At 43.3% G+C, this 25467-nt stretch overlaps 1 protein-coding gene across 2 annotated transcripts in view; it reads left to right on the forward strand.

Moving 5' to 3' along the window:
* rgs7a (regulator of G protein signaling 7a) overlaps positions 1-25467 on the forward strand; it is a 78278-nt gene that overhangs the window by 42795 nt on the left and 10016 nt on the right. The window contains exons 3-5 of one of the 2 annotated variants that reach the window (XM_034100009.1): positions 1884-1980; positions 7047-7097; positions 25214-25320. In XM_034100009.1, coding sequence (XP_033955900.1) covers positions 1884-1980; positions 7047-7097; positions 25214-25320 — 255 coding nt within the window. Of the gene's footprint in view, positions 1-1883; positions 1981-7040; positions 7098-25213; positions 25321-25467 lie in introns of those variants that run through there. The other variant, XM_071205615.1, reaches the window with a different exon arrangement.

The following is a 25467-nucleotide window of genomic DNA, read 5'->3' on the forward strand; positions in this document are numbered from 1 at the left end:
AACACCAGCCTCCTTAATGGAGGGACCTGCATATTACATAACGGTATCGTCCGCATAAAAATGTAAGGTTGCTCCTTCGACATTTTCACCTAAACTATTAATATAGATAGAGAATAATAGCGGACCTAAAACTGAACCTTGTGGTACACCATTAGTGATGTTTAACCACTCAGAAGACAGCCCATCAAACTGAACACATTGGGACCTTTCAGAGAGGTAGTTCACAAACCACCCCACTGCATGGCTGGATATGCCAATACTGACCAGTCTCTGATTTAAAATGCGATGATCGACGGTATCAAAAGCTTTGGAGAGGTCAACAAATAGAGCTGCACAACTCTGCTTATTATCTAAAATACTCGTAATATCATACACTTTCATTGTGGCAGTGATGGTGCAATGTTGCTTTCTGAAGCCTGATTGATGTTTAGACAGGATGTCATTTGTACATAAAAACTCCTTTACTTGTTCACTCACTAGGCGTTCAAGAACCTTAGCCAGAACTGACAATTTAGAGATGGGTCTATAATTGTTTAATAAGGTGGCCTCCCCTCCTTTTAGTATTGGCAGGACAGTAATTTATTGTAAAATATTACAGCTAAATATTGTGAATTCATGGTAATATTTTACAGTGTAGAAATGGCCATGACATGGGACCTTTAAGAGAAACATTACATTGATTCAAATGTTAAAAGATGACACTTTATTTCGTGAAAGCCTAAGACCTCTTGCTCACAATAATATTAAAAATAATAGGATCAACAGTTTCTGGTATATGTCTGTAAATGGAAAAACCTTGACAAAATGACTAACTGAAAAAACCGAAAAGGACTAATCCCAATGAATATATTTTGCAGAAATAAAGAACATTGTTTCAGGTGGAGGGAAATGAACCAACATTGTGTGCATGTTTGTTCATATGTGCCTGTTTGTGTAGTGTGTTGCCAGGCCACTGAACTCGGTACATATTTTCCATGTGTATATTTTTACACTGAGGGTGGAGTTTGGGGAGATCTCTTGGCCTCCGATCCTACTGACATATTGGGGCCATGCTCTACTCTCTGCTTGCTCCCTTCTATGTGTTCTTGGAAACGAAGCAGCCTTGTGTTGCTCTGCCAGGCCCCTGAGACAACTCCCAGTTTATTCTGTCTCAGTGGCGTGTGTGAATGTTTGCATGATTATATGTGTGTGTGGTGTGTGTGTGTGTGTGTGTGTGTGTGTGTGTGTGTGTGTGTGTGTGTGTGTGTGTGTGTGTGTGTGTGTGTGTGTGTGTGTGTGTGTGTGTGTGTGTGTGTGTGTGTGTGTGTGTGTGTGTGTGTGTGTGTGTGTGTGTGTGTGTGTGTGTGTGTGTGTGTGTGTGTGTGTGTGTGTATTGGACCAAGCTTTTAATTTCACTGCGCAGCTTTTGGTTCAAATATGTAACCCGGCCAATGCTGAACCAAAACATTTTTGTCTGAAATGTATTAAATCACATTATGATTTTTTCTTCTTTGCTCTGCAATGTTTATAAGTGTAGCTGGTGGGGACACAAATACGCTGTGATGGATTCATTGTGACAAGAAACGTCATTGCTAGCCTATACTTAAAAAATGCAATAGCTGTTGCAGAATTCAATAAGTGCAGCTCACTGGAGGTTTTATGTGACAAATGACACAAATCAGAGAAATTGGTGAAAGGAGAGGAACAAACCTAACGGCAGTGATTGTTAGTCACTAACTTCCTCGTCTCCCTCTCTGGAGATGTGAACCACAGAGGAACCTGTTTGTATCTGTGTACCTTTCTCTGTCTAGCTCGCACACAACCTCAACTTATTGATGCAAGTTAAAAAACTGTCTTTTCTTTTCCTCCTCTTCATCTCCCCCCGTTGCCCCTCTGTTTTCCAGATGGAAGAAGTAATAGCACACATGCAGGATGACAAAAATGGCATCCCGATCCGAACAGTGAAAAGTTTTTTAACGAAGATCCCCAGTGTTTTTTCAGGTAAGGCTTCTGCTCTGTTTTTTCTTCTCCTCTAACTCTTCTTAACTTGCCTCTCGCCCACTAAGTACTTCACTTGTACTTTGTTCTGGCCGAACAGAACACTAAAAGTATTTAAAGAGTTGTCGTTTTTGCATTTCACACCAGCAGTGCCAGAATGTCAAGAGGATCATATTTGATTCGGATTTTGTAGCAGTTCAACAAAGACAAATCCATGCTGGAGTGATGCTCCAAAAGATAAACACTACATTCAAAATGTAAGAGGAGTGAGGCCATCATAGCTGTAAAGCACTATTCACCACAATATAAACCTACAGTATTATCCTGCAGTATTAAATACAAATGGTATATAAGCCAATAGAAGAAAAAGCGATACAATGCAACAATATCATAATTGTATTCCATGATTAATGATTTGTAAAATTCTACTGACGCATTAAGAGAGTTCAAAAATCTAATTCTTGAGTGCTTGTCCTTGAACATTGTGTAAAAGTAAGAACTAAAATACAGAGGCATACACAGTTAAAATTACAAAGCTAACTTTAGCTTTAGTGACGTGAGTGAAACAATGACCAATGCTTAGGGCATAAAAAGAGCAGCTGATGCTCAGCTCTTTTTTGTTTCTTTTTTTATTCCAAATCTACCACACAGTGTTTGTGTTGGTTTATACGGAGCACTGGAGGGTTCATAGAGAGAGCCACGTTTTATTAATTAGTGCGCACGAGATGTAATTCGTGGCCTCAAAAAACGATATACTTTCTCGTTTGCACGAGATACTTTCTTATGGTTAGACACATCGAACTGCCCGATTATTACGCCATATTATTAGTTTTATGAAGAAGATGTCCAGTCGCCAGGGCGTGTGTGTGTGTGTGTATGTTTGTGTGTGTGTGTGTGTGTCTGTGTGTGTATGTGTGGGCATTTATTTTCAGAAGATATTATGATAGTGGCGTTCGTTCCGGTGCAGTCCGACAGCATTTAGCACTAGCCTACATCGAGATTAAGATTAAACAAACTTCTTTCACTTGGGAATACACATATGGAGTTAGCCAGATGTGTGTACATTACTGTTCATGGTAGTTTGAAAACAAATGCCGGTGTCGGACACACACATACACTAAACACACACACACACACATCATGTAGCATTTCACGTTTCCATAGCAACAAGAACTTCCTGTCAACAGCGTAAACTCGCCTTAAAAATAAAAGCATCTAAATAAAACAGGAACTTAACCTAAATTACATTTAAGACATATACAACTGCAACGAAAGTAACAAAAACAATGTCATATCCTTTTCAGTTTCACAGAGCACAAATTGGGTTATTTACACATCATGCGCCCTGATGACCGGACATCTCCTTCATAAAATGAGTAAAAGGGGGAATAATCGGGCAGTTTGATGTGTGTAGAGGTGTGTGTGGCTAAAACGTAGCAGCCTCGATCTCTATTCAGCTGAAGGTAAACACAGTGAAGGGCTGAAGGCGCTGCGTAAAAGTCACAGCTCTCTGCGCGCAGATAGCAGATACTGTGAGTGTCACGGACATGAATTCATAGATCAAGGCAGACTGGTTCACAGACTCTCGTGTTTTGCGAATCCGGTGCTTAAAGATATAGCTCTACACCTCTGGCCGAAATGTCCCTAAAAAAAAGTCCGAGTTTTGAAATAATGTATGCACTGTCATTTCCCCACATAAACATAACAGTCTGCAATGAAACGGTTGTGTCACAGTCTGCTTTCTCACTCACCTATTTTCTGCATTAACATTCCTTAGTCACCTGGTAGTCACATCAGCCATCACCCATCAGCTCCATTAGTATTTAGGCCCACTTCACTTTCACCTCAGTGCCAGATCGTACTTTGCAGCATGCCAGTCTTTCCCGCATTACCCTTCAGATTGCTCTCCCGGTTTCGACCCTGCCTGTCCCTGACCAGCCTGCCTCGCCTGCCTATTTCAAGTGCTACTCATCTGGCTATAGATAAGCCAGTCCTTTATTAGTATATAAGTGCTCTGTTAGCAGTTCTTTGTTAGTAATTCTATCGTTCGAGGTGGAGTCGAAAGAGATGAGTTTTCAGTCTGCGCCGGAAGGTGTGTAAGCTATCTGCTGTCCTGATGTCAATGGGGAGCTCATTCCACCATTTTGGAGCCAGGATAGCAAACCCACGTGTTTTTGCTGATGGGAACTTGGGTCCCCCTCGCAGCGAGGGTGCAGCGAGTCGTTTGGCTGATGCAGAGCGTAGAGCACGCGCTGGGGTGTACAGTTTAACCATGTCCTGGATGTAGGAAGGGCCAGATCCATTTGCAGCATGGTACGCAAGTACCAGTGTCTTGAAATGAATTCTAGCAGTTACCAGAAGCCAATGAAGGGAGCGGAGGAGTGGCGTGGTGTGGGAACATTTAGGAAGGTTGAAGACCAGACGAGCCGCTGCATTCTGGATGAGCTGCAGAGGTCGGATGGCACATGCAGGTAGACCAGCCAGGAGGGAGTTGCAGTAGTCTAGGCGTGAGGTGACGAAAGCCTGGACCAGAAGCTGGGTCGCTTTCTGGGTCAGCTGGGGACGTATCCTCCTGATGTTGTAGAGCGTGTATCTGCAGCAACGGGTTGTAGCAGCGATGTTTGCAGTGAAGGGCAGGTTGTTATCTAGGATCACACCCAGATTCCTTGCAGTCTGAGTCGGGGAAACAACAGAGGTGCCGATGTTGATAGTCAGGTCAAGAGTGGGACAATCTTTTCCCGGAAGGAAAAGCAGTTCAGTTTTGTCAAGGTTGAGCTTGAGATGATGAGCGGACATCCACTGAGAGATGTCAGCTAAACAAGCAGAGATGTGTGCGACGACCTTCTCCGATTGCTGAATACATACTTTAGGGTCATACATCATTTAAAATGTCCCCCTGGGTATCAAAAATGTATTTCTGATTCTGATCTTCAGTTCCCAAACTTTAATTCCCCACAGGGCAACATGTCTCCAGGACATTTGTTCCTGTGAGATTTCAGTTTGTTAGGTACGCCCACAGCACTTGACAAAGGTGAGAGGGGAGATGAGTAGAGCACGAACAATATACATTCTTAATTAATGTATGTAGCAATCCATGATCCAATATCATCAATGCAATATCAAATACATATACATTCCACTGTTAGCAAATAGGGTAAACTGTGTATGCTGTTGGTAAAACAAACCTTCATATCTTCAGGTTCCAAGCTCCTGTGCCTTGCTAGTCACTTCCTGATAAAAGTCAAAGGGATGATCCCAAAGGTTAGCAAAAACAACGCTCCAGGTTCAATTAAAGTGGGCTGACATTAAAGGTGGACCAGTTATTCTCATAAAACAGGAATGTGACCCTTTTCTTATTAGAAGATACATTTATATTTCTGCAAGTACCAGTGGTAAAATGTCAAGTAATATTAAGTTTAGTTTTTAATATAAGCGTTACTCAACATTTTTGAATGTTGTACTAACTCCCAAAACATTCGCGCCCTGGCAGTTTCTAAGGTTGTGACAAAGACACATTCCCTCTCTAGCTTCTCCTCTCGAAAACACTGCCACTTCATTTGTGATTACTGGAGCACTGTGTTTTTTCTCTACAACACATTTCGCAGCCCCACTTTTTAAATAAAATACATTGATTTGTCACTTGTTACAATTACAGCAATTGCTTTCATCTGACTGTAGTGCTAAAGTGTCTCTACATAGGTCTCATAATCAAATGTGGTTTTAGAAAGTAGTAATGTTCAGCTGTTGCCCTCTGCTGTGCTTGTGTTTTTCTGCAGCAATATTCACCATCATTGGGATCATTCATTTTTGATGTTATAGTTTAGCAATCTCTTTATATCTCTTTACAATATTGCACATACAGGCCTGCACCTCAATGCACACCAATACACACACACACACACACACACACACACACACACACACACACACACACACACACACACACACACACACACACACACACACACACACACACACACACACACACACACACACACACACACACACACACACACACACACACACACACACACACACACACACACACACACACGCACACACACACGCAGTCCAATCTTGGTCATGATATTAATCAATTCCGAGAACAGTCTTGTTAGAGGATTACCTTACACATCTCATTTAAGTCCTGTCTTCGAAAGTGGGTCAACGTTGATAGTGTTAAAATGGGGTTGTATTAATGATCTTAATCCATGGAAAGTCTCATTTGGTTATGGTGTCTTCGAAAAACAAGGGGGTGCAGTAAAGATAGACACACTGAGAGACAGCTTGATGGACAGAGAGACAGCCACAGGGACTGACTGTCTCACTGCATGAATTCCCTCATGTCACCATTTCACACCTTTTTTCTGCTTTCTGTGGCTCTCGTCTTCTTAACATACCTTCAGTAATAATAGCTTGGAAAATATATATTTAGCCAAAGTGACAGTCACATGTTGTGGAGGGGTGTGAAAATGCCCAGGGGGCAGAGGATGCTATTGTGTTTTTCTGAGAAGTGAAAAGGATTCAGTTACTTTCTCTGAAAGAGAAGATGAATTTCACAACGATATCCAGCATACACAAATGTGATGTTCAGACAAAGGGGAAATAGAAGTCATCTATAGACATTTAAATATGACAATTTCATCATCTGTTTTGAAAAATGAAACGTGTATTTGTAAGTGATTGAGTGATCTGATGCTTTGAGTTATTAAATTAAAGAAATGCAAAGTCTGGGCTGTGACTGACAAACTGTGTTGTTACTGTACACAATGTGTAATCTTCATCATAATCATATGTCACCGTGCTCCTCTGGTCTTTATGGACCACAGCCAAACAGAGCTGGCTTGGAGAGGGTGTCAGAAAGACATTTTATAATGGATGGTCTATTAACCACCCACATGGTGCAAGGCGAGAGGAATTGGTATGCACTGTGATTATGAAGGGAGGTGGATGGGTTAAAAGTGTCATTGTTTCCACTCCATTTGCATCTATGGAAAAGTGGTTGTTCAGCACACTGTGAATATATTAGATATCAATGATTCATATGCATGTGTTTTCTCTGGTTTCAGGTTCTGAAATTGTACAGTGGATGATCAAGAATCTGGACATCGAAGATCAAGGTAAATAATCTGATTGATATTGATTTAGGATAGGCCTACAGGTTAATTTTCGGACGTTACGTGAGGTGAAAAGTACAGTGTGCCATGGTTAGCGTTAAAATCATACTTGTTTTCTTAAAGATGCACTTAGTTCAATCGGAACACACAGACATGATAAACATATTATGAGATTGAGTATCATCTTCCGAGGGGATCCTTTGCTCCGAAGTCCATCGCGAAAAAACGTCCACAAATCATAGAAAAAGACGCTCCTTAACGCTAACTCCAGAACTTGTTTGAGAATCATCATGCTTTTGAGTTTTCTTCAGCCTCAAAGTAATTCAGTGATCGTCGTGTACATCCATAGATCCATTTCAGACTGTAACTATTAGTTATTCGACTAACTTTTAATGCCGCCAGTTTGCCACGACATAAACAACAGAGCTCTGTTGATACAGCCATGTTAGCACAGCTACCTAGCTAACTGAATCAATTTCTACCTTAAAGGCTACTGCCTATTTACATCCCTAAACATACTGTAGCGTCTCGCTACAGGAACACAGGGAGGCTTAGTTTGTCCTTTATCCGGGAGTTTATTGCACAGATCACAGGTTACTGTTGGCCATAACCACACCAAAACAATCTACTAACCCTGTCGTATTCTCACACTCCGTCACGTCTCCCGCTAGCTTTTTCCTAGCTTCCCGCGTCCCTCTTCCCAGGCACCTCCCTCTTCCAGCCCCAACCAACCAGACAACACTCTCCCACCCAAACCCACAGCTACAGGTCCCAAGAACCGTCCATCAAAACAGTGGCACGTTCACTGACACTTTGTAAAATGCAAACAAACTCTGAACAACAAACACATCAAACATCAACATTATAACCAGTCCGTTACACTTTCCCCCCTCCTCAAAGTCCCTCGTCCTCGAGGGAATAAACAAAGTCTCTCAGGTGGTCTGCGGCAGGGGGAGACAGGCCCACCGTGGGGCCCAGAGTAGGGCAAGGGAAAAAAAGTCCAGGTTGTGGGGAACCAGGCAAGGTCCCCGGGTCGTGAGAGGGTGGTTGGGAAGAAGAAAGAACAGTGTCCATAGCCCCCTGTGTCTCACCACCTGATCCTAGTGGTGTTGCTGAACCCCGATAGGGTGCCAACCTGTCCCGGTGAAGAGCAACTATTCTCCCTCTCCGCTGCAGTTGGACCCTGTAGACGACCTCACTCAGTCTCTCCAGAACCCTTCAGGGCCCTTCCCAGTTGCTGTCCAGCTTTGGGAATCTGCCCTTCTTCCTCTGTGGGTTATACACCCAGACCAACTCGCTTGCACTGAAATGCCGTCCTCTAGCATGCACGTCGTAGTTCCTCTTCTGCCTCGCCCCTGCACTCTGTAGCTGGCGCCTGGCAAAGTCGTAAGCAGACTGCAACCGTTCCTGGAGTTTCCTGGCATATTCGAACCCTGGGGGGTCCACAGGATCGTCGGGGGACAAGCCCATCATCATCTCGCCCGGCGTGCGCATTTCCATTCCTAACATGAGGGCAGGGGAGCAGGAAGTGGAATCTTGGGTCGCAGACCGGTACACCATCAGCACGAGGGGGACATGGGCGTCCCAGTCTCTTTGGTGTTTTGCTGTCACTATGGAAAGCTGTTGAGCCAGTGTGCGGTTGAACCTTTCCACGAAGCCATCGCTCTGTGGGTGAAGGGGTGTGGTGCGTGTCTTATGGGATCCCAGTTTTCCGCACATAGCCTTAAACACTCGGGACTCAAAGTTCCGGCCCTGGTCTGTGTGTATGACTTCAGGTGCCCCGAACCTGCTAAACATTCCCTCCACCAAAGCGTCCACAATAGTCTCTGCCTCTTGATCTGGTAGGCTGTATGCCTCAGGCCACTTAGTGAAGTAGTCCATGGCTGTGAGGATGTAGCGGTTCCCTTTTTCTGTGCGGGGAAACGGCCCAAGAACGTCGATCCCGATCCTCTCCATTGTGCACCCTACTGGAAACTGCTGGAGCTGGGTATGAGATCTGTCGGTAGGGCCCTTACGTGCAGTGCAGCTGTCGCAGCGGCGACAGTAATCTTCCACATCTCGTCTGTGTTGGCCCCAGTAGAATCTCTGTCGCAGGCGGCGGAGAGTCTTAGAGACCCCAAAGTGACCAGATCCTGGAGTTCCATGCACTGACCGAAGTACCATCTACCGCAGGGTCCTCGGCACCACCACCTGCCACCTTGTCTCTCCTGCAGCCGGTTCCTTCCACCCCCTCTGCAGCACTCCATCACACAGGCGCAGGGCTTCAAACATTGACAATAGCCCTTTAGTGGCACGCGAAAACTCAGAGACCTGTTCCCACCGGGGTTTGTGTTGTGCAGCCACCCAAGCGATTACCGGCCTGATGTCGACATCCCCCTCCTGATTCTTCCTCCATTCGGCAGCATCGACAGCTAAAAGTCCATGGTCAGTTGATGCCCCGACTGGTCCCACCGCTGCACATATCACCTCAGCCTGTAGACATTCCCTCTCCTGTGTCTCTCTCTTCATGCAGTAGCGGCAGTCATCACCGTAGCAGGGGCGGCGGGAGAGTGCATCAGCGTTGCCGTGCTGCACGCCAGGTCTGTGAATTATGTTGAAGTCATGCTTGTAACTCTTCAGTCCAGCGTGCCAGCTGGCCTTCTGGTTCTTTGAAGGACATGAGCCACTGTAAGGCAGAGTGATCAGTCCGGACTGTGAAGTGGAGGCCCCCTAGGTAGTACTTGAAGTGCCGGATGGCGCTGACCACAGCAAGCAGTTCCCGTCTGGTGACACAGTAGCGGCGTTCAGCTTTGTTAAATATTCTGCTAGTAGGCCACTACTCTCTCTCCTTCTGGTGTCACCTGGGCCAGCACGGCTCCTGCTCCACTGTTGCTGGCATCGGTGTCGAGGATGAAGGGAAGGGTGGTGTCAGGGGGGAAGAGGATCGGTGCCTCCACTAGGACTTCCGAGCCTCTTCTGTTGTTTGTAACACTTCTGCTTGGTTAATGCGCTGCAACGTTTCCTCATTTGAAGAGGGACACCTCAGGGGTCCGCATTGTCCCGGTTATGCAGACCCGGCCCCGTTTCCCTGTTTAGCTGTGCTGCGAGGGCAATCTCGAACCAGATGGCCAGGCTGTCCACACCCCCAGCAGATCCTCTGATGGTGTCTCGGAGACTGCTCCTCTCTCAGCGTGGTGGCACGCACAAGCTGTGTCAATTTTTCCACCCAGGCCGGCTCTGCTGTATTCAGCTCAATACCACATGCAGCACTCACCTTTGGTGTGTGGTCATCCGCACTCCATGAAGCAGTACATAGCATCTCTCTCTCTGTGGCTAGCTCCAAAGCCTCCTGTAGAGACTTGGGGTGGGCGAGCAAAGTCTGTGTACGCAGGTCGGCTGGTAGTAGGCCCTGGAGGAAGTAGTCCCGGGCTAACTCACTCTGGATAACAGGAGGCATGTGAGCATAGGTGCGGTGAACCAGCCCCTCAATGTCATTGGCGAGCTCCCTCAGCGGCTCCCCAGGCCGACGCTTGCGGCTACACAGTTCAGAGCGGAGCAGGCTAGCTGTAGAGCATAGTCCAAAGCGCCTCTTTAAAGCTCCCACCAATGCATCATAGTCACTCCTATCATCAGGGTTAAGTAGCAGCAGGCTGGTTAAAGCATCCCCAGTAAGGCACATTGCAAGCTGGAGGGCCTTTTCTTCAGCAGACCACCTGCCAGCCTTGGCTAGCAATTCAAATTGTGCCTGGAATGCTTCCCAGTTAGCTTTGCCATCATACCTAGGGGTTTTCATAGATGAGGGGAGGGCTTCTCTGTGCTGCTCAGTGTGTTGACTCGTGCCTGCCCTCTTTGTCTCTGTTTTCCCGCGTGTGGCATCTCTATCGGGGGAGTAGCTGGAGCGGTCGAAGCCAGCCTCAGCGGGCATTCTCATGGTCATTTCTCTCACCCGCTCTCTGTGGCTGTCCGTTCCCCGACCCTCAGCAGCGCCGAAGTGTTGCCGCTCGTCAGCTTCCTCCTCCCATTTAATTTTAGAGTAGTCCCACAGCGACATGTTCTCACCGAGATGGAAACTGCAGGCTGTATGGCAGCAATCACTGTAGCACGCAACTAGTTAGCTGCCGTTAATCCGAGTTGAACTTTTACTTCTGACACCAAATGTAGCGTCTCGCTACAGGAACACAGGGAGGCTTAGTTTGTCCTTTATCCGAAAGTTTATTGCACAGATCACAGGTTACTGTTGGCCATAACCACACCAAAACAATCTACTAACCCTGTTGTATTCTCACATTCCATCACATCTCCCGCTAGTTTTTTCCTAGCTTCCCACGTCCCTCTCCCCAGGCACCTCCCTCTTCCAGCCCCAACCAACCAGACAACACTCTCCCACCCAAACCCACAGCTACAGGTCACAAGAACCGTCCATCAAAATAGTGGCACGTTCACTGACACTCTGTAAAATGCAAACAAACTCTGAACAACAAACACATCAAACATCAACATTATAACCAGTCCGTTACAATACTCTGGAGAGGGGGTACAGTCAGAATAATAAAAAACACATTGATCTGCAAAAATAGTTTTGAGATGAATAGACTCTTAATAATTAATGCTAATTATCAAATTGTAGGATATAATTGCTAGAGTATATTATTCTGTGTAATTGCTTTTTTGATGGTGCTTCTCAGAGCAGCTTAAAAGGGATAACAATATTTTTGATAGATAGCAGCACCTTTATGCTGTCATAGACAACTGATTCTTGAGAAATGTAACAAACCACTCTTAATTTTATAAAAAGAAAACTAAATGTGTGCCTGTGTGTAAAGAACACAGTCATCATTGTGTTAACACTATGTGAAGCTGTAAAATATTGTGAAAAAAACCACTTTTGTTCATCCTAATATTTCAAGTGTAGTCCTTTGAAATGCTACAAGTTTACAGTGACGCAGTTTTATTTCATCTGTCTTTCTGTTCCTTGAGCTACAGACACTGCAATTTGTGGTCTTGTTCCTCCCTTTATTTTTCTTATTACACTTATTTTGTTCCTTTGTGATAAAGTAGAACTAGGCTGTCTTGAGGGATGCCCTAAATCATTAATTGACACTCATATTGCACATACAAATTACCGAAAAGTAGGAAGTGAAAAATTATTTGTATTGCAACACCACTGGTATGCCAAAGCAAACAAAAAAAGCCTGTTATTTTTGTTCTGCTTAATGTGATAAACTAAGCCAATGTTGTTAGTTTTTGTTGAACTCTTTACTGGGGTCTGGCAATAGCACGTATGCCATTCCCTCAAGCACATTTTCATTATTCCATTAAAAATGCTCTTTAATAATAGTATTTATGTATTTATTTATTCATTTATTTAACAGGGACAGTGCACATTAATGAACATTTCTGTAAATGTGCCAGAGTTAGCCAAGAGGCTATTTTTCATCTGTAGTCCCTGGACAGATTTTAAAAGTCAACCTATCAATCAATCAATCAATGTTTATTTATATAGCCCAATATCACAAATGTTACATTTGTCTCAGTGGTCTTCACAGTGTGTACAGAATATCAGTATGACAATACGACACCCTCTGTCCTTAGACCCTCACATCGTACAAGGAAAAACTTCCAAAGAAAACCCAGTTTAAAGGGAAAAATGGGAGAAACCTCAGGGAGAGCAACAGAGGAGGGATCCCTCTCCCAGGACGGACAGACGTGCAATAGATGCCGTGTGTAAATTGAAAAGATAATACATTTGCAACATAGGTAGTCCAAATGTTTGGAAATGCATGTGTGTATAATAGGAAGATGAATCCACGAGGATATCCATCCAGGACCTATGATCCAGGACCACAGCCACGACTCAAGATCCAGAGCTCGCGATCCAGGACACAGGACCGCAGGATCATCCATGACTCCGGATCCCAGCGTATATAGACACCAAAAAGAAAGACATTTGGGGAAGCTGGGTTAATCGGAACATGAGTGTACACGGGTATAGACAGAGAGAAGGAAGAAGTAAGATGTCCCCCGACAAACTAAGCCTATATCAGCAAAACTAGGGGCTGAATCTAATCAGCCCTAACTATAAGCTTTATCAAAAAGGAAGGTCTTAAGCGCACTCTTAAAAACGGATAGGGTGTCTGCCGCCCGAACACAAACTGGAAGCTGATTCCACAAATGTGGAGCTTGATAAGAAAAGGCTCTGGCTCCCATTGTACTTTTAAAGATTCTAGGAACAACCAACAACCCTGCATTCTTGGAACGCAATGCCCTAGTAGGACAGTAGGGTATAATGAGTTATTTAAGGTAAGATGGCGCCTGCCCATTAAGGGCTTTGTAGGCGAGAAGAAGAATTTTAAATTCTATCCTGTGTTCTATAGGGAGCCAGTGTAAGGCAGCCAGAACAGGAGTAATGTGGTCCCTTTTCCTAACTCTGGTTAGTACACGAGCCGCAGCATTTTGAATCAGCTGAAGCGACTTGATTGACTTCTTGGTACTCCCTGATAATAAAGAGTTACAATAATCCAGCCTAGAAGTAACAAATGCATGGACTAGTTTCTCTGCATCGTTTTGAGGCAAGATATGCCTGCTTTTTGCAATGTTACGTAGATGGAAGTAGGCGGTCCTTGAAATTGATTTTATGTGGGCGTTAAAGGATAAATCCTGATCAAATATAACACCAAGATTCCTTACAGTCTCACTGGAGGCCAAATTAATGCCATCCATAGTTAGTATGTCTTTAGATAATTTGTTTCGTAGATTCTTCGGGCCAAGTACAATAACTTCAGTTTTGGTCGTGTTTAACATCAAAAAGTTTAAGGTCATCCACGTTTTTAAGTCCTTAAGGCAGTCTTTAATTTTATTTAGATGATTAATTTCATCAGGCTTGATTGATAAATATAGTTGAGTATCATCCGCATAACAATGAAAGTTTACAGAATGATTCCTTATAATATTGCCTAACGGAAGCATATATAATGTGAACAAAATAGGTCCGAGCACTGAGCCCTGTGGCACTCCATGGCTAACTTTGGTTTGCGTGGAAGATTCATCGTTAACACGTACAAACTGAGAGCGTTCAGATAGATAGGACCTAAACCAGCCTAAAGCAGTTCCCTGTATGCCAACTAAGTGCTCTAGTCTTTGCAATAGGATATCATGGTCGATAGTATCAAATGCAGCACTAAGATCGAGCAAAACAAGAATAGAGACAAGTCCCTTGTCTGAGGCTATTAGAATATCATTTGTGACTTTAACCAGAGCTGTCTCTGTGCTATGATGTGTTCTAAAGCCAGACTGAAAATCTTCAAATAAATCATTGTTTTTTAAGTAATCACACAACTGTTTTGCGACCGCTTTCTCAAGAAATTTTGAGAGGAACGGAAGATTAGAAATAGGTCTATAGTTGGCTAAAACCTCTGGATCGAGGTTGTGCTTTTTAAGAAGCGGTTGTATCACTGCTACTTTGAATGATTGTGGAACATAGCCTGATAATAAAGACATATTCATAATATTTAATAAAGAAGTGCTAATTAATGGAAAAACTTCCTTCAACAGCTTAGTTGGAATTGGGTCCAACATGCACGTCGATGGTCTAGAAGAGAGAATCATTGAATGTAACTGTTCAAGGTTAATGGCTGAAAAGCATTCTAGTTTACCATCTAGTGTAATATTAGAACTTACGATTCCGGGAGCTGTTGATAACACTATACTGGTCGAAGGCAAGAGGTCATTAATTTTGTTTCTAAGAGTAACAATTTTATCGTTAAAAAAGCACATAAAATCATTACTACTGAGTGCTAAGGGAATAGAAGGCTCAATCGAGCTGTGGCTCTCTGTCAGCCTGGCTACAGTGCTGAAAAGAAATCTTGCATTATTCTTATTCTCATCTATTAATGAAGAGTAGTAGGCTGCTCTCGCTTTACGCAGTGCTTTCTTATATTCATTGAGAGTAATATGCCAAATTAAACGAGATTCTTCAAGTTTAGTGGAACGCCATATCCTTTCAAGTTGTCTAGACTTTTGCTTTATTTTGCGGGTTTCGGCATTATGCCATGGAGCTAATCTATGTTGTTTTATTTTCTTCTTTTTCAAAGGAGCAACAGAGTCTAATTTTATTCGCAGCGCATCTATAGCACTATCAACAACATGATCAATTTGGGGTGGTGTACATTTTGTATAAGTTTCCTCCCCTACATGCAGACATGCTATCGATTTAAGTATTGGTTGAATCTCTTCCTTAAATGTGGCTATAGCACTAACAGATAGGTTTCTGCTGCAAGAGCTTTTGACTAATGCTTTGTAGTCTAACCTAAAACACATTTCATTCATTTTATTCTTGATCAACATGGTCAAAGAACAGTGAAGAGTGGCAACAACCAGATGTTCATTGTCCTTTTTTTAGGGCACCCTTTTTTTCCCATTGCAAACAGATACTGAACAAGCTGTCATATCCCCTGAGGTGGTAAACAGAGCGTTGTGCAAAACGTAGGGACTTCAGCCGAGAACAGGTCCCGGTGGGGCTGACGAAAAGCAATTCATTTGGTACACGGCATGAAAGCAGCATGTTTATTATGTATAATCAGAAAAGCTTATAATACAGTTGACTGCGGATTGCCAGTGTTTTGCTAAATAAATACAACAATATACTGACATACTCAAAATCAGATCATTGTTATCCTATTTTGCAATCTCTGTGGTCCAAAATCCAATTTCTCTGCAATATTGTATTATTATTATATTATTAGTTGACTCAAATTCCTGCTTTAAAAATGTATTTTCAGCCGAAGGTTTTGCGCTTTGCATGAAATCCTCATTACCATTCAGACCATTAAGTTTCATTATCATTCATCATATTCCTGAAGCCAATTGGTTTATCTGACATGGGAACTATTGAAATGAATTGCTTACCACGTGGCCCAGACTTGATTCATTATCATGCATTACCGTACTGTTTAGACTGTTCACAAAGACATTGGAAAAACTGAGAATATCAATGTAAATAGCCACATGTTGAAATGATCTACAGCTTTAGGATGTGCTGTCTGTATGGATGCTGCATGTAATCCTTCAGTTCATAACTGACCTGCTTCCCCAAAAAAAACGAATTGTTAGTATACAACACATTTTTACCAAATTGAATCCACTTAAGTTCAAAAGTATGAACGTTGCTGCATCATCATTTTAATTAGGCCAGTAACCCAAGAAACGTCAGCATCAGTCTGACGTCTGACCTGCCTGAAAATCAATAACAAAATCTGATTATTACTAAAATACAATTTACAAACTGTAAAGCCTTTACATCAGATACAACATCAGCTCTGTCTTTAAAATGTAGATTTGCAATGTCATGCATTCAAAACTACCTTTACATTTATGTATAGTGATTTTCATTGTCAAATTAAAAATCGTATCTGCCATAGTACAAATGAAACTGCATACAATAACATCACTTTATATGTATGTTGACAGTATGCCAGTAATTATTAGCGACATATGAGCATGTGAGACAGAGAGGTGTGAAAGACAGCTTGTTCCTATGCATGTGTGAACATCTGAAGGGAGCAGGGAAACACATGTTCTTTACGCATGTTTGAACATCTGTGCTTGGATGAACAGTATAAGAGCGTTTGAGAGAAAAAACAATAATAGGGCTGAACTGCACATACAACATTTTAAATGGGGGAAATGTCATTAAATAAACAACACTGAATCAAAATCACCAGAACAGAACATCAACAAAATGCCGTCAAAATGTCAGGAAGTGAACTCGTGTGTTATTAAGGGTATGAATTGCATATGAAAGAGCACATTACATTACATTACATTGCATTTAGCTGACGCTTTTATCCAAAGCGACTTACAATAAGTACATTCGACCAGGAAGACACAACCATGAAGAAAACAGAATCATATAAGTACATCAGGTTTCATAGAGCCAAACATTTCAAGTGCTACTCAACTGGCTATAGATAAGCCAGTCCTTTATTAGTATATAAGTGCTCTGTTAGCAGTTCTTTGTTAGTAATTCTATAGCTCGAAGTGGAGTCGAAAGAGATGAGTTTTCAGTCTGCGCCGGAAGGTGTGTAAGCTTTCTGCTGTCCTGATGTCAATGGGGAGCTCATTCCACCATTTTGGAGACAGGATAGCAAACCCACGTGTTTTTGGGAACTTGGGTCCCCCTCGCAGCGAGGGTGCAGCGAGCCGTTTGGCTGATGCAGAGCGTAGTGCACATGCTGGGGTGTACAGTTTAACCATGTCCTGTATGTAGGAAGGGCCAGATCCATTCGCAGCATGGTAAGCAAGTACCAGTGTCTTGAAGTGGATTCTAGCAGTTACCGGAAGCCAGTGGAGGGAGCGGAGGAGCGGAGTGGTGTGGGAAAATTTAGGAAGGTTGAAGACCAGACGAGCCGCTGCATTCTGGATGAGCTGCAGAGGTCGGATGGCACGCAGGTAGACCAGCCAGGAGGGAGTTGCAGTAGTCTAGGCGTGAGATGACGAGAGCCTGGACCAGAACCTGCGTCGCTTTCTGTGTCAGCTGGGGACGTATCTTCCAGATGTTGTAAAGCGTGTATCTGCAGCAATGGGTTGGAGCAGCGATGTTTGCAGTGAAGGACAGTTTGTTATCTAGGATCACACCCAGATTCCTTGCAGTCTGAGTCGGGGAAACAACAGAGGTGCCGATGTTGATTGTCAGGTCAAGAGTGGGACAATCTTTTCCCGGAAGGAAAAGCAGTTCAGTCTTGTCAAGGTTGAGCTTGAGGTGATGAGCAGACATCCACTGAGAGATGTCAGCTAGACAAGCAGAGATGCGTGCGACGACCTGGGTCTCTGAGCGGGGAAAGGACAGAATTAATTGGGTGTCGTCAGCGTAGCAGTGGTATGAAAAACCATGCGGGCTAATGACTGATCCGAGCGAGTTTGTGTACAGGGAGAAGAGGAGGGGACCAAGAACAGAGCCCTGAGGGACCCCTGTAGTTAATTGACAAGGGTCGGACCCTCTCCAAGTTACCCTGTAGGTACGGTCTTTGAGGTATGAGGTGAGGAGGGAAAGTGCAGAGCCTGAAACTCCAAGTTCTTGGAGAGTATGAAGGAGGATCTGATGGTTCACCGTGTCGAATGCAGCAGACAGGTCCAACAGGATGATGACAGAGGAGAGGGATGCTGCTTTGGCAGTGTACAGTTCCTCAGTGACAGCAATGAGAGCAGTTTCTGTGGAGTGACCTGCCTTGAAACTAGACTGGTGCGGATCCAGAAGGTTGTTCTGATGGAGATAACAGGAGAGTTGTTTAAAGACAGCGCGTTCAAGTGTTTTAGACAGGAACGGGAGTAGAGAGACAGGCCTGTAGTTTATAACATCAGACGGGTTGAGAGTGGGTTTCTTTAGGAGAGGGTTTACTCTTGCCTCCTTGAGACTGTTTGGAAAGTGACCAGAAGTTAGAGAAGTGTTGATGAAATGGGAGAGAAACGGTAGAATATCAGGAGCGATAGTCTGAAGGAGGTTTGAAGGGATAGGGTCCAGAGGACAGGTTGTAGCGCCCTACAACCTGTCCTCCAAGAACCTCACTTGGAGAGAGAAAAGGAGGTTAGTGTGTGGGTGGAAGGAGGGTCAGGTGACCCAGCGGTGAGTAAAGGTGAGTCAGAAAAAGAAGAGCGAATATCATCAACCTTTTTTTCAAAGTGGTTAACAAAGTCGTTTGACAGAAGTGAGGAGGGGGGAGGGGATTTGGGCGGGAGGGGATTTGGGGGGGTCCAAGAGGGTGGAGAAGATGGAAAATAGTTTTGTGGGATTGGAATAGGAAGATTGGATCTTTTTGTGCTTTTTGCCTGAGAGATCGAAGCAGAGAAAGAGGAGAGGAGAGCCTGATAGGTTAGGAGGTCGTCATGGTGTTTGGATTTCCACCGTTTCCACTCTGCTGCCCTAAGGACGGTTCTATTAGCACGCAGTGCGTCATTTAGCCAGGGAGCAGGAGGGGACTGACGAGCCTGCCGAGATGTGAGAGGACAGAGAGAGTCCAGAGAGGATGAGAGAGAGGAGAGTTTCTGCAGCAGAGTTTGGAGGCAGGAGTTGGAACGAGTCAGAGGAAGGGAGGGCTGAGAGCACCGATGAGGCAAAGGTAGAGGGGGAGAGGGCACGAAGGTTACGGCGGACAGGTGCAGGATGAGTAGAGATTAGTTTGTTATGTTCGGAAAGTGGTAGAGAGAATGAAATGAAGAAATGATCGGATGTGTGGAGCGGGTTTACAGAGAGGTTAGAAGTAGTGCAGTTCCTTGAGAATATGAGATCAAGGACATTGCCAGCTTTATGAGTTGGTGGGGAAGGAGACAGTGAGAAAGCAAAGGTGGTTAACAGAGATGTTAGTTCATCTATCTTCCCTGTCTGGAGGTTGAAGTCTCCGAGAAGTACAGCGGGAGGGCCAGTTTCAGGGATGTGTGAGAGGAGATTATCTAATTCCTCCAAGAAGTCCCCCAAGGCGCCTGGTGGACGGTAGAGAACAACAATGGTTAATTGTATAGGATGGGTTACTGTGACGGCATGGAATTCAAAGGTGGAAGGAGTGAAGTTAGGTAGCTTGAAGAGGGAAAAGCTCCAGTTGGGAGAGAGCAGGAGACCAGTGCCACCTCCTCTGCCAGTGGGTCTGGGTGTATGGGAGAAGGAATATGCTGTGGAGAGAGCTGCTGGGGTGGATGTGTTGAATGGAGTAATCCAGGTCTCAGTGAGAGCAAGGAAATCCAGGGTCTGCAGGGAGGCGTAGCCAGAGATGAAGTCAGCCTTAGGAACAGCTGACTGGCAGTTCCACAGGCCACCTGAAACTAGATGTTGGATCTCAGTGGAGCATGTGGGATAGACGAGAGCAGGCCGGTTATAGCGATTAAGAGATACACGGGGCCAGTGATAATTGCGAGAAGACACATGAACAGGAATGTAGAAAATACACATGATTATAGCATGAGGGGCTAGAAAACTAAAGAAAATAAAATAAGACACCAGTGGTAATTAGCTCAATCAGAGGAGGATTTGCCTCCTCTTTGCCACCCTCGTGACTCCCGCAGGAATCCAATGTCTTTGTCAGTCGTACTCCCGCAGGACTCCAATGTCTTTGTCAGTCTTCGGCTATCTGACGCTCCAGGAAAGAGCTACCTAAAATGGACGCCTGATTGCTGAGTTCTCACAGCTGTGGGGCCACGCCCCTCTAATTAGTTAACTCTCTACAGCTGATGGGCGACAGCAGAGTGGCCCTGCCTATATTGTAATGCAGGCTTGAGTGCCCACTGAGACCTGTGTAACAGGTTCACTTGAGCAGATCTGAGATTTAAAATCTCTCAAAAGCGCCGTTTTAGCTACAATAACTACAGAACAATTATTATACAGAGTAGAATAAATGTAACAGAGAAGTCTAATTAAACAAGAATATAACTTACAGTGGTTGCTGCGTCAATAGGTAGTGTCGTCACCCGGTCTAGATGCACACTGAGTTCTTCAGATTTTAAATGCGGTATTTGAATGCTTTTTAGCTGGAAGATGACTAATTCACGCTGTTGTACTTCACGCAATCAGCAGAGTGGCCCTGCCTATATTGTAATGCAGGCTTGAGTGCCCACTGACACCTGTGTAACAGGTTCACTTGAGCAGATCTGAGATTTAAAATCTCTCAAAAGCGCCGTTTTAGCTACAATAACTACAGAACAATTATATAGAGTAGAATAAATGAAACAGAGAAGTCTAATTAAACAAGAATATAATTTACAGTGGTTGCTGCGTCAATAGGTAGTGTCGTCAGCCGGTCTAGATGCACACATAATTTGCTCAGTGGAACACCAGGGAACAGTAAAATGATCCCTGAGGGGGGACATCAACGTAGAGAGGCTGCATACTGTTCTCTATAATAGTTCTGGCCTCCAACCTTCTTCAAACCTTCTCCTCATCAGACTCAAGTGTCCCTCCAGTGGAGCACTTTAAACAATCTTTTCTTACTGTCTCCTGAGATCAGCCCTCTGCTCCACTGGCATACAGATCTAAACAAGATTGGTTTATTTAAAGGAAAATGTGGATTTATGAAATAGTCCCAGTGTTCTTGCAAAACTCTCCTTCAGTTGCACATTTGTACGAATCCACTATGTTCTCCTCCTCCCTTATTTTAAATATTGTACTGTACTGTGAGGGAAAATCCTTTTTGGTGGAACTGCTAACTACTTGTATATATCAAAACATGGCAACTCCAACCAGACACTAAACAGGTTGGGAACAACTGACTAAATATTTATTTAATTGTAGTTTATAGGCATATTTTGTATTGTACACATTTAAGATCTGCAAAGCCGCTAGAAGCTAATTATATCTACAATATTTCTCTGTGAGAAGAAGTATAAAACTGAATACTTTTAAAACAAAGATTCCTCGACATCTCCAAACAGTGCTGTATCGTGTAAACAAAAATAATTAAAAGTAAAACTACAAGCAAACTACATCTGTTGTTTTTAGATAAGGCTCAGCTTGAAGAATACTCCCACACTCCACTTGGCAGGCCTCCAAATGTCTGGGTTTTTGGCACAGAGCTGGTAATATGATGAAATCAAAGGGTGTTTTCCCCCCGGAGTGAGAGGCCGGCCTGTCTTGAGTCTTAATTCCAGTCCAAGGTTTAGTCAGCTATAAAGCTTATAGAAAAGACAGTAGAAGCTCCCTTGCTACCGGGAATTGATCTCTATAGACTCTGGCTAGAACGCAACAACAAAACAATCGCTGTTAATCGTATTTATCCCAAGAAAAACCCTCCATCACATTACTGCCTGAAAACGCATGTTCAGAGTTATTTGTGTCATCATTGTGTTTACTTTGCATACTCTAAAATAAATAAAATCGTTGTATTGGATACTACATGTAAATAAGCACTTACCACTTATCTTGATATAATTATATGTAACTTGTACTGGATGTAACTGGTTCTGGATGATTTCCTTAATTCAAAATCAACAGGCAATTCAGTCGGGACTGCTTTGGGGATTGAGAAAAATCCGTTTCTGTGTGTGGGTACGACATTAAACATTCATCATACGACATCAACTCTCAGCTTCACTTCAGCAAACGCACACTGACTGAACAAGCAGGTGACAAGCGCTTCAAAATCAGAGCAGATCAGCCCGCCGAATAAGAGACAGCCAGCTCTAACTGCACTCTCCTAGATGACATTTTTCATACCCTGTTGATTTGTCTTTCATCTGACATTCATGCAGGCTGAGAACATAATTCAGAAAACTTCATTTTTAATGTATCGTGAGTCACAAAGATATACTGTATGTATGGGTATATGGAGTGGATCTTTGCTTGTTAATGTCTGTATTGAATAATCCTGTATTTCGTAGATAAAGAGAGGTGACACATAGAAGCCTAGTTAGTTTCTGTGTGGCTTTTTTACAGAAATTACTCTTCTTCTGACCTAACAACGCAACATTATACAATATACAGTCAATTAGGGATGTATATGGGATAATATAGGTGGAGGAAGACGTGCAGAGGATAAGGAGGCAGGGGTGTGTTTATAAATAAACAGTTTTTAAATAAGTTATGAGTAATAATTTATTAATAAATGTTGCGAAGTCGCACACACAAAAAAAAACACACACACACTCACACACACACACACACACACACACACACACACACACACACACACACACACACACACACACACACACACACACACACACACACACACACACACACACACAGCATCCTGTCTTCTTAAAGCTGTGTAAGTCACCCCTTGTGCTAAAGGAATAGCTAATCTATGTGTATTGTGTGTGTGTGTGTGTGTGTGTGTGTGTGTGTGTGTGTGTGTGTGTGTGTGTGTGTGTGTGTGTGTGTGTGTGTGTGTGTGTGTGTGTGTGTGTGTGTGTGTGTGTGTGTGTGTGTGTGTGTGTGTGTGTGTGTGTGTGTGTGTGTGTGTGTGTGTGTTAGAAAGCAGAGATGTGAATATTGTATGCACGCACACAGTTCACTCCTGTTAACGCATTCATAAATCTGCCTACTTATTCTATGTTAAGCATTTCAACCTTTGAATCTGTTTGTAGCTTATTAGTTAAGGTCCCAGTTTACTGGTACGCTCCCTCGGGCTTTTTAACAAACGTGAATGAATAATCTAAGCAAATTGCATAAATATAAAAGAACACTACTTTATAAAACAACATCTAAATAAAAACACTTCTCTGTTCATAATGAATGAAAGGAAACCAGTGTTAACAGAGATTTGTCAACACGTTATTCCAAACATTGATTATAGACGTCAGCTTCATGAACGGATTACGGGTTGAAAACAGCGGGGAATAACTGGTGGCACACGAGAAACACGGTTAAAGATGATTACATGTTTTCATTATCTGATAGTTTTAAATCAGGGACAGTCAACCATGTGCTGAGCAGCGCCGTAGGGAAGCAGATTTTCACTCCAACCAAGCAAAACACCAGGTGATTTGACTGATGAGATCCGCCTCTCCGGCTGAAGGTGGGCTCATCAGCCGGACCCCCTGCTGGGCTGTTTGCCTGAGACCTTCTGTCGAAACACAGTCTATTTGAGCAGCAGCTCCTAATTCAGGGGTTTTATTCTTGCCAATTTGTCAGTGATGATTTTATACCTACTGTATAGGGATAAAAGGGGAATAGAGTTAATTAGCTTGTGTGACCAAAAATATACAACATGCTGGCTCAGGATCTGATGAGGAACTATTGATTGTAGGGTAACCAACAAATCTTCTTTTAATGAAAGAGACCCTAAGCAGTTTTATCTTTTAATTCCTCCATAAACAGTGTTTCAAAGGAGGATACGAATCTGTGCAAAGATAGAGCCTTATCACAGTGATCCTTAAAGGTAAGAGTTTGACATTGAGCAAAATACGCATATTTATTCCGGTAGTAAGATGGTTTAAAGTTCAAGTTTTTTTTTATTTATCATACGAACAGCTACAGTGTAGTTATTATGATGAAAATCTTAGGTCACAGGCTCACCCAAACAGTGCAACACAATAAAACAGATAAACAGACAAATATAGTGCAAGTAAACAGTAAATAGTAAATACAAAAAGAAAAATAGTAAAAAAAAGTAGTGCAATAAGAGTCTATATGCAATATATTAGATACATAATTTCTAAGTAGCAGCCAGATGAATGTTGTGGATGTTGTTTCAAAGTTCAGGTGTTTAACAGTCTTATTGCCTGTGGGGTGTAACTGTCCCTGAGTCTGGTGGTTTTATTCCGGATGTTGCGGTACCGCCTGCTAGACGGCAGCAGACAGAACAGTTTGTGTGTGGCCACGCAGTCGTGAGTGAACAGGGAGTAGAGGAGAGGGCTGAGCACGCAGCCTTGAGGGGCTCCGGTGTTGAGGATCAGGGTGGAGGATGTGATATTTCCCACCCGTACTGCCTGGGGTCTGCCCGTCAGGAAGTCACAGAGGGCGCTGTTGAGCCCAAGGTTTCTGAGCTTGATGACCAGCTTGAAGGGCACAATGGTATTGAAGGCTGAGCTGTAGTCATTCAATGAACAGCATTCTATGTGATCCTCTGGTCCAGGTGTAAGAGGGGATGTTGTGGGCTATGGCGTCGTCTGTGGACCTGTTTGCTCTGTAGAAAAACAGCAGGGCGTCCAGAGAGTCAGGGAGGGAGGAGGTGATGAAGGTTTTGACTAACCACTCAAAGCACTTCATAATGATGGAGGTGAGTGCTACTGGCGGTAGTCGTTGAGGCTGGTGATTTTTGTCTTTTTGGGGACAGGAACAATGGTGGAGTGTGATGAGATATATAGATGATGAGATATATAGCGCCCTCTTATCAGTCCTTTAAATACAGCTGCATCCAGCATCCGGTTAGCTTAGCTTAGCACAACGTCAAGCTTCAGAAAGGTTACTTCCAAGCAAATAATAGCCATATAATATCTGAAAGACAGCTGACATTGTTGTTGAATCAAACCTATCAAAGACAAATTAACCTTCCCGCAGCTGTGCCATTGAACACACTCTCAAAGAATGCTGGGTCATTTCTGATTATTTGTATGCATGAAGGTTAATTTGTATGTCATGGTGTTTAATATAACTTTTAAGACAGAAGGAACATGAGTTTATTGAATTCTAAATGGATTGTATGTGTTTTTTTTTCTCCCAGTGGAGGCTCTTCACCTAGGAACTCTGATGGCTGCACATGGTTACTTCTTCCCCATCTCAGACCACGTCCTCACTCTCAAAGATGATGGTACTTTCTATAGGTTTCAGGTAATAATAATAATAATAATAATAATAATAATAGTTATTACTTATGCTGTTGTGTTGAAGGATTTCTGTTATGTTAGTCTGTTATTGTAATGTCTATAAAAAGACATAAGGAGAAATAAATCCTTCACGTGGGATAATCTTTCTAAA

Source organism: Pseudochaenichthys georgianus, chromosome 15 (genome assembly GCF_902827115.2).
Source record: "Pseudochaenichthys georgianus chromosome 15, fPseGeo1.2, whole genome shotgun sequence".
Taxonomy (NCBI): domain Eukaryota; kingdom Metazoa; phylum Chordata; class Actinopteri; order Perciformes; family Channichthyidae; genus Pseudochaenichthys; species Pseudochaenichthys georgianus.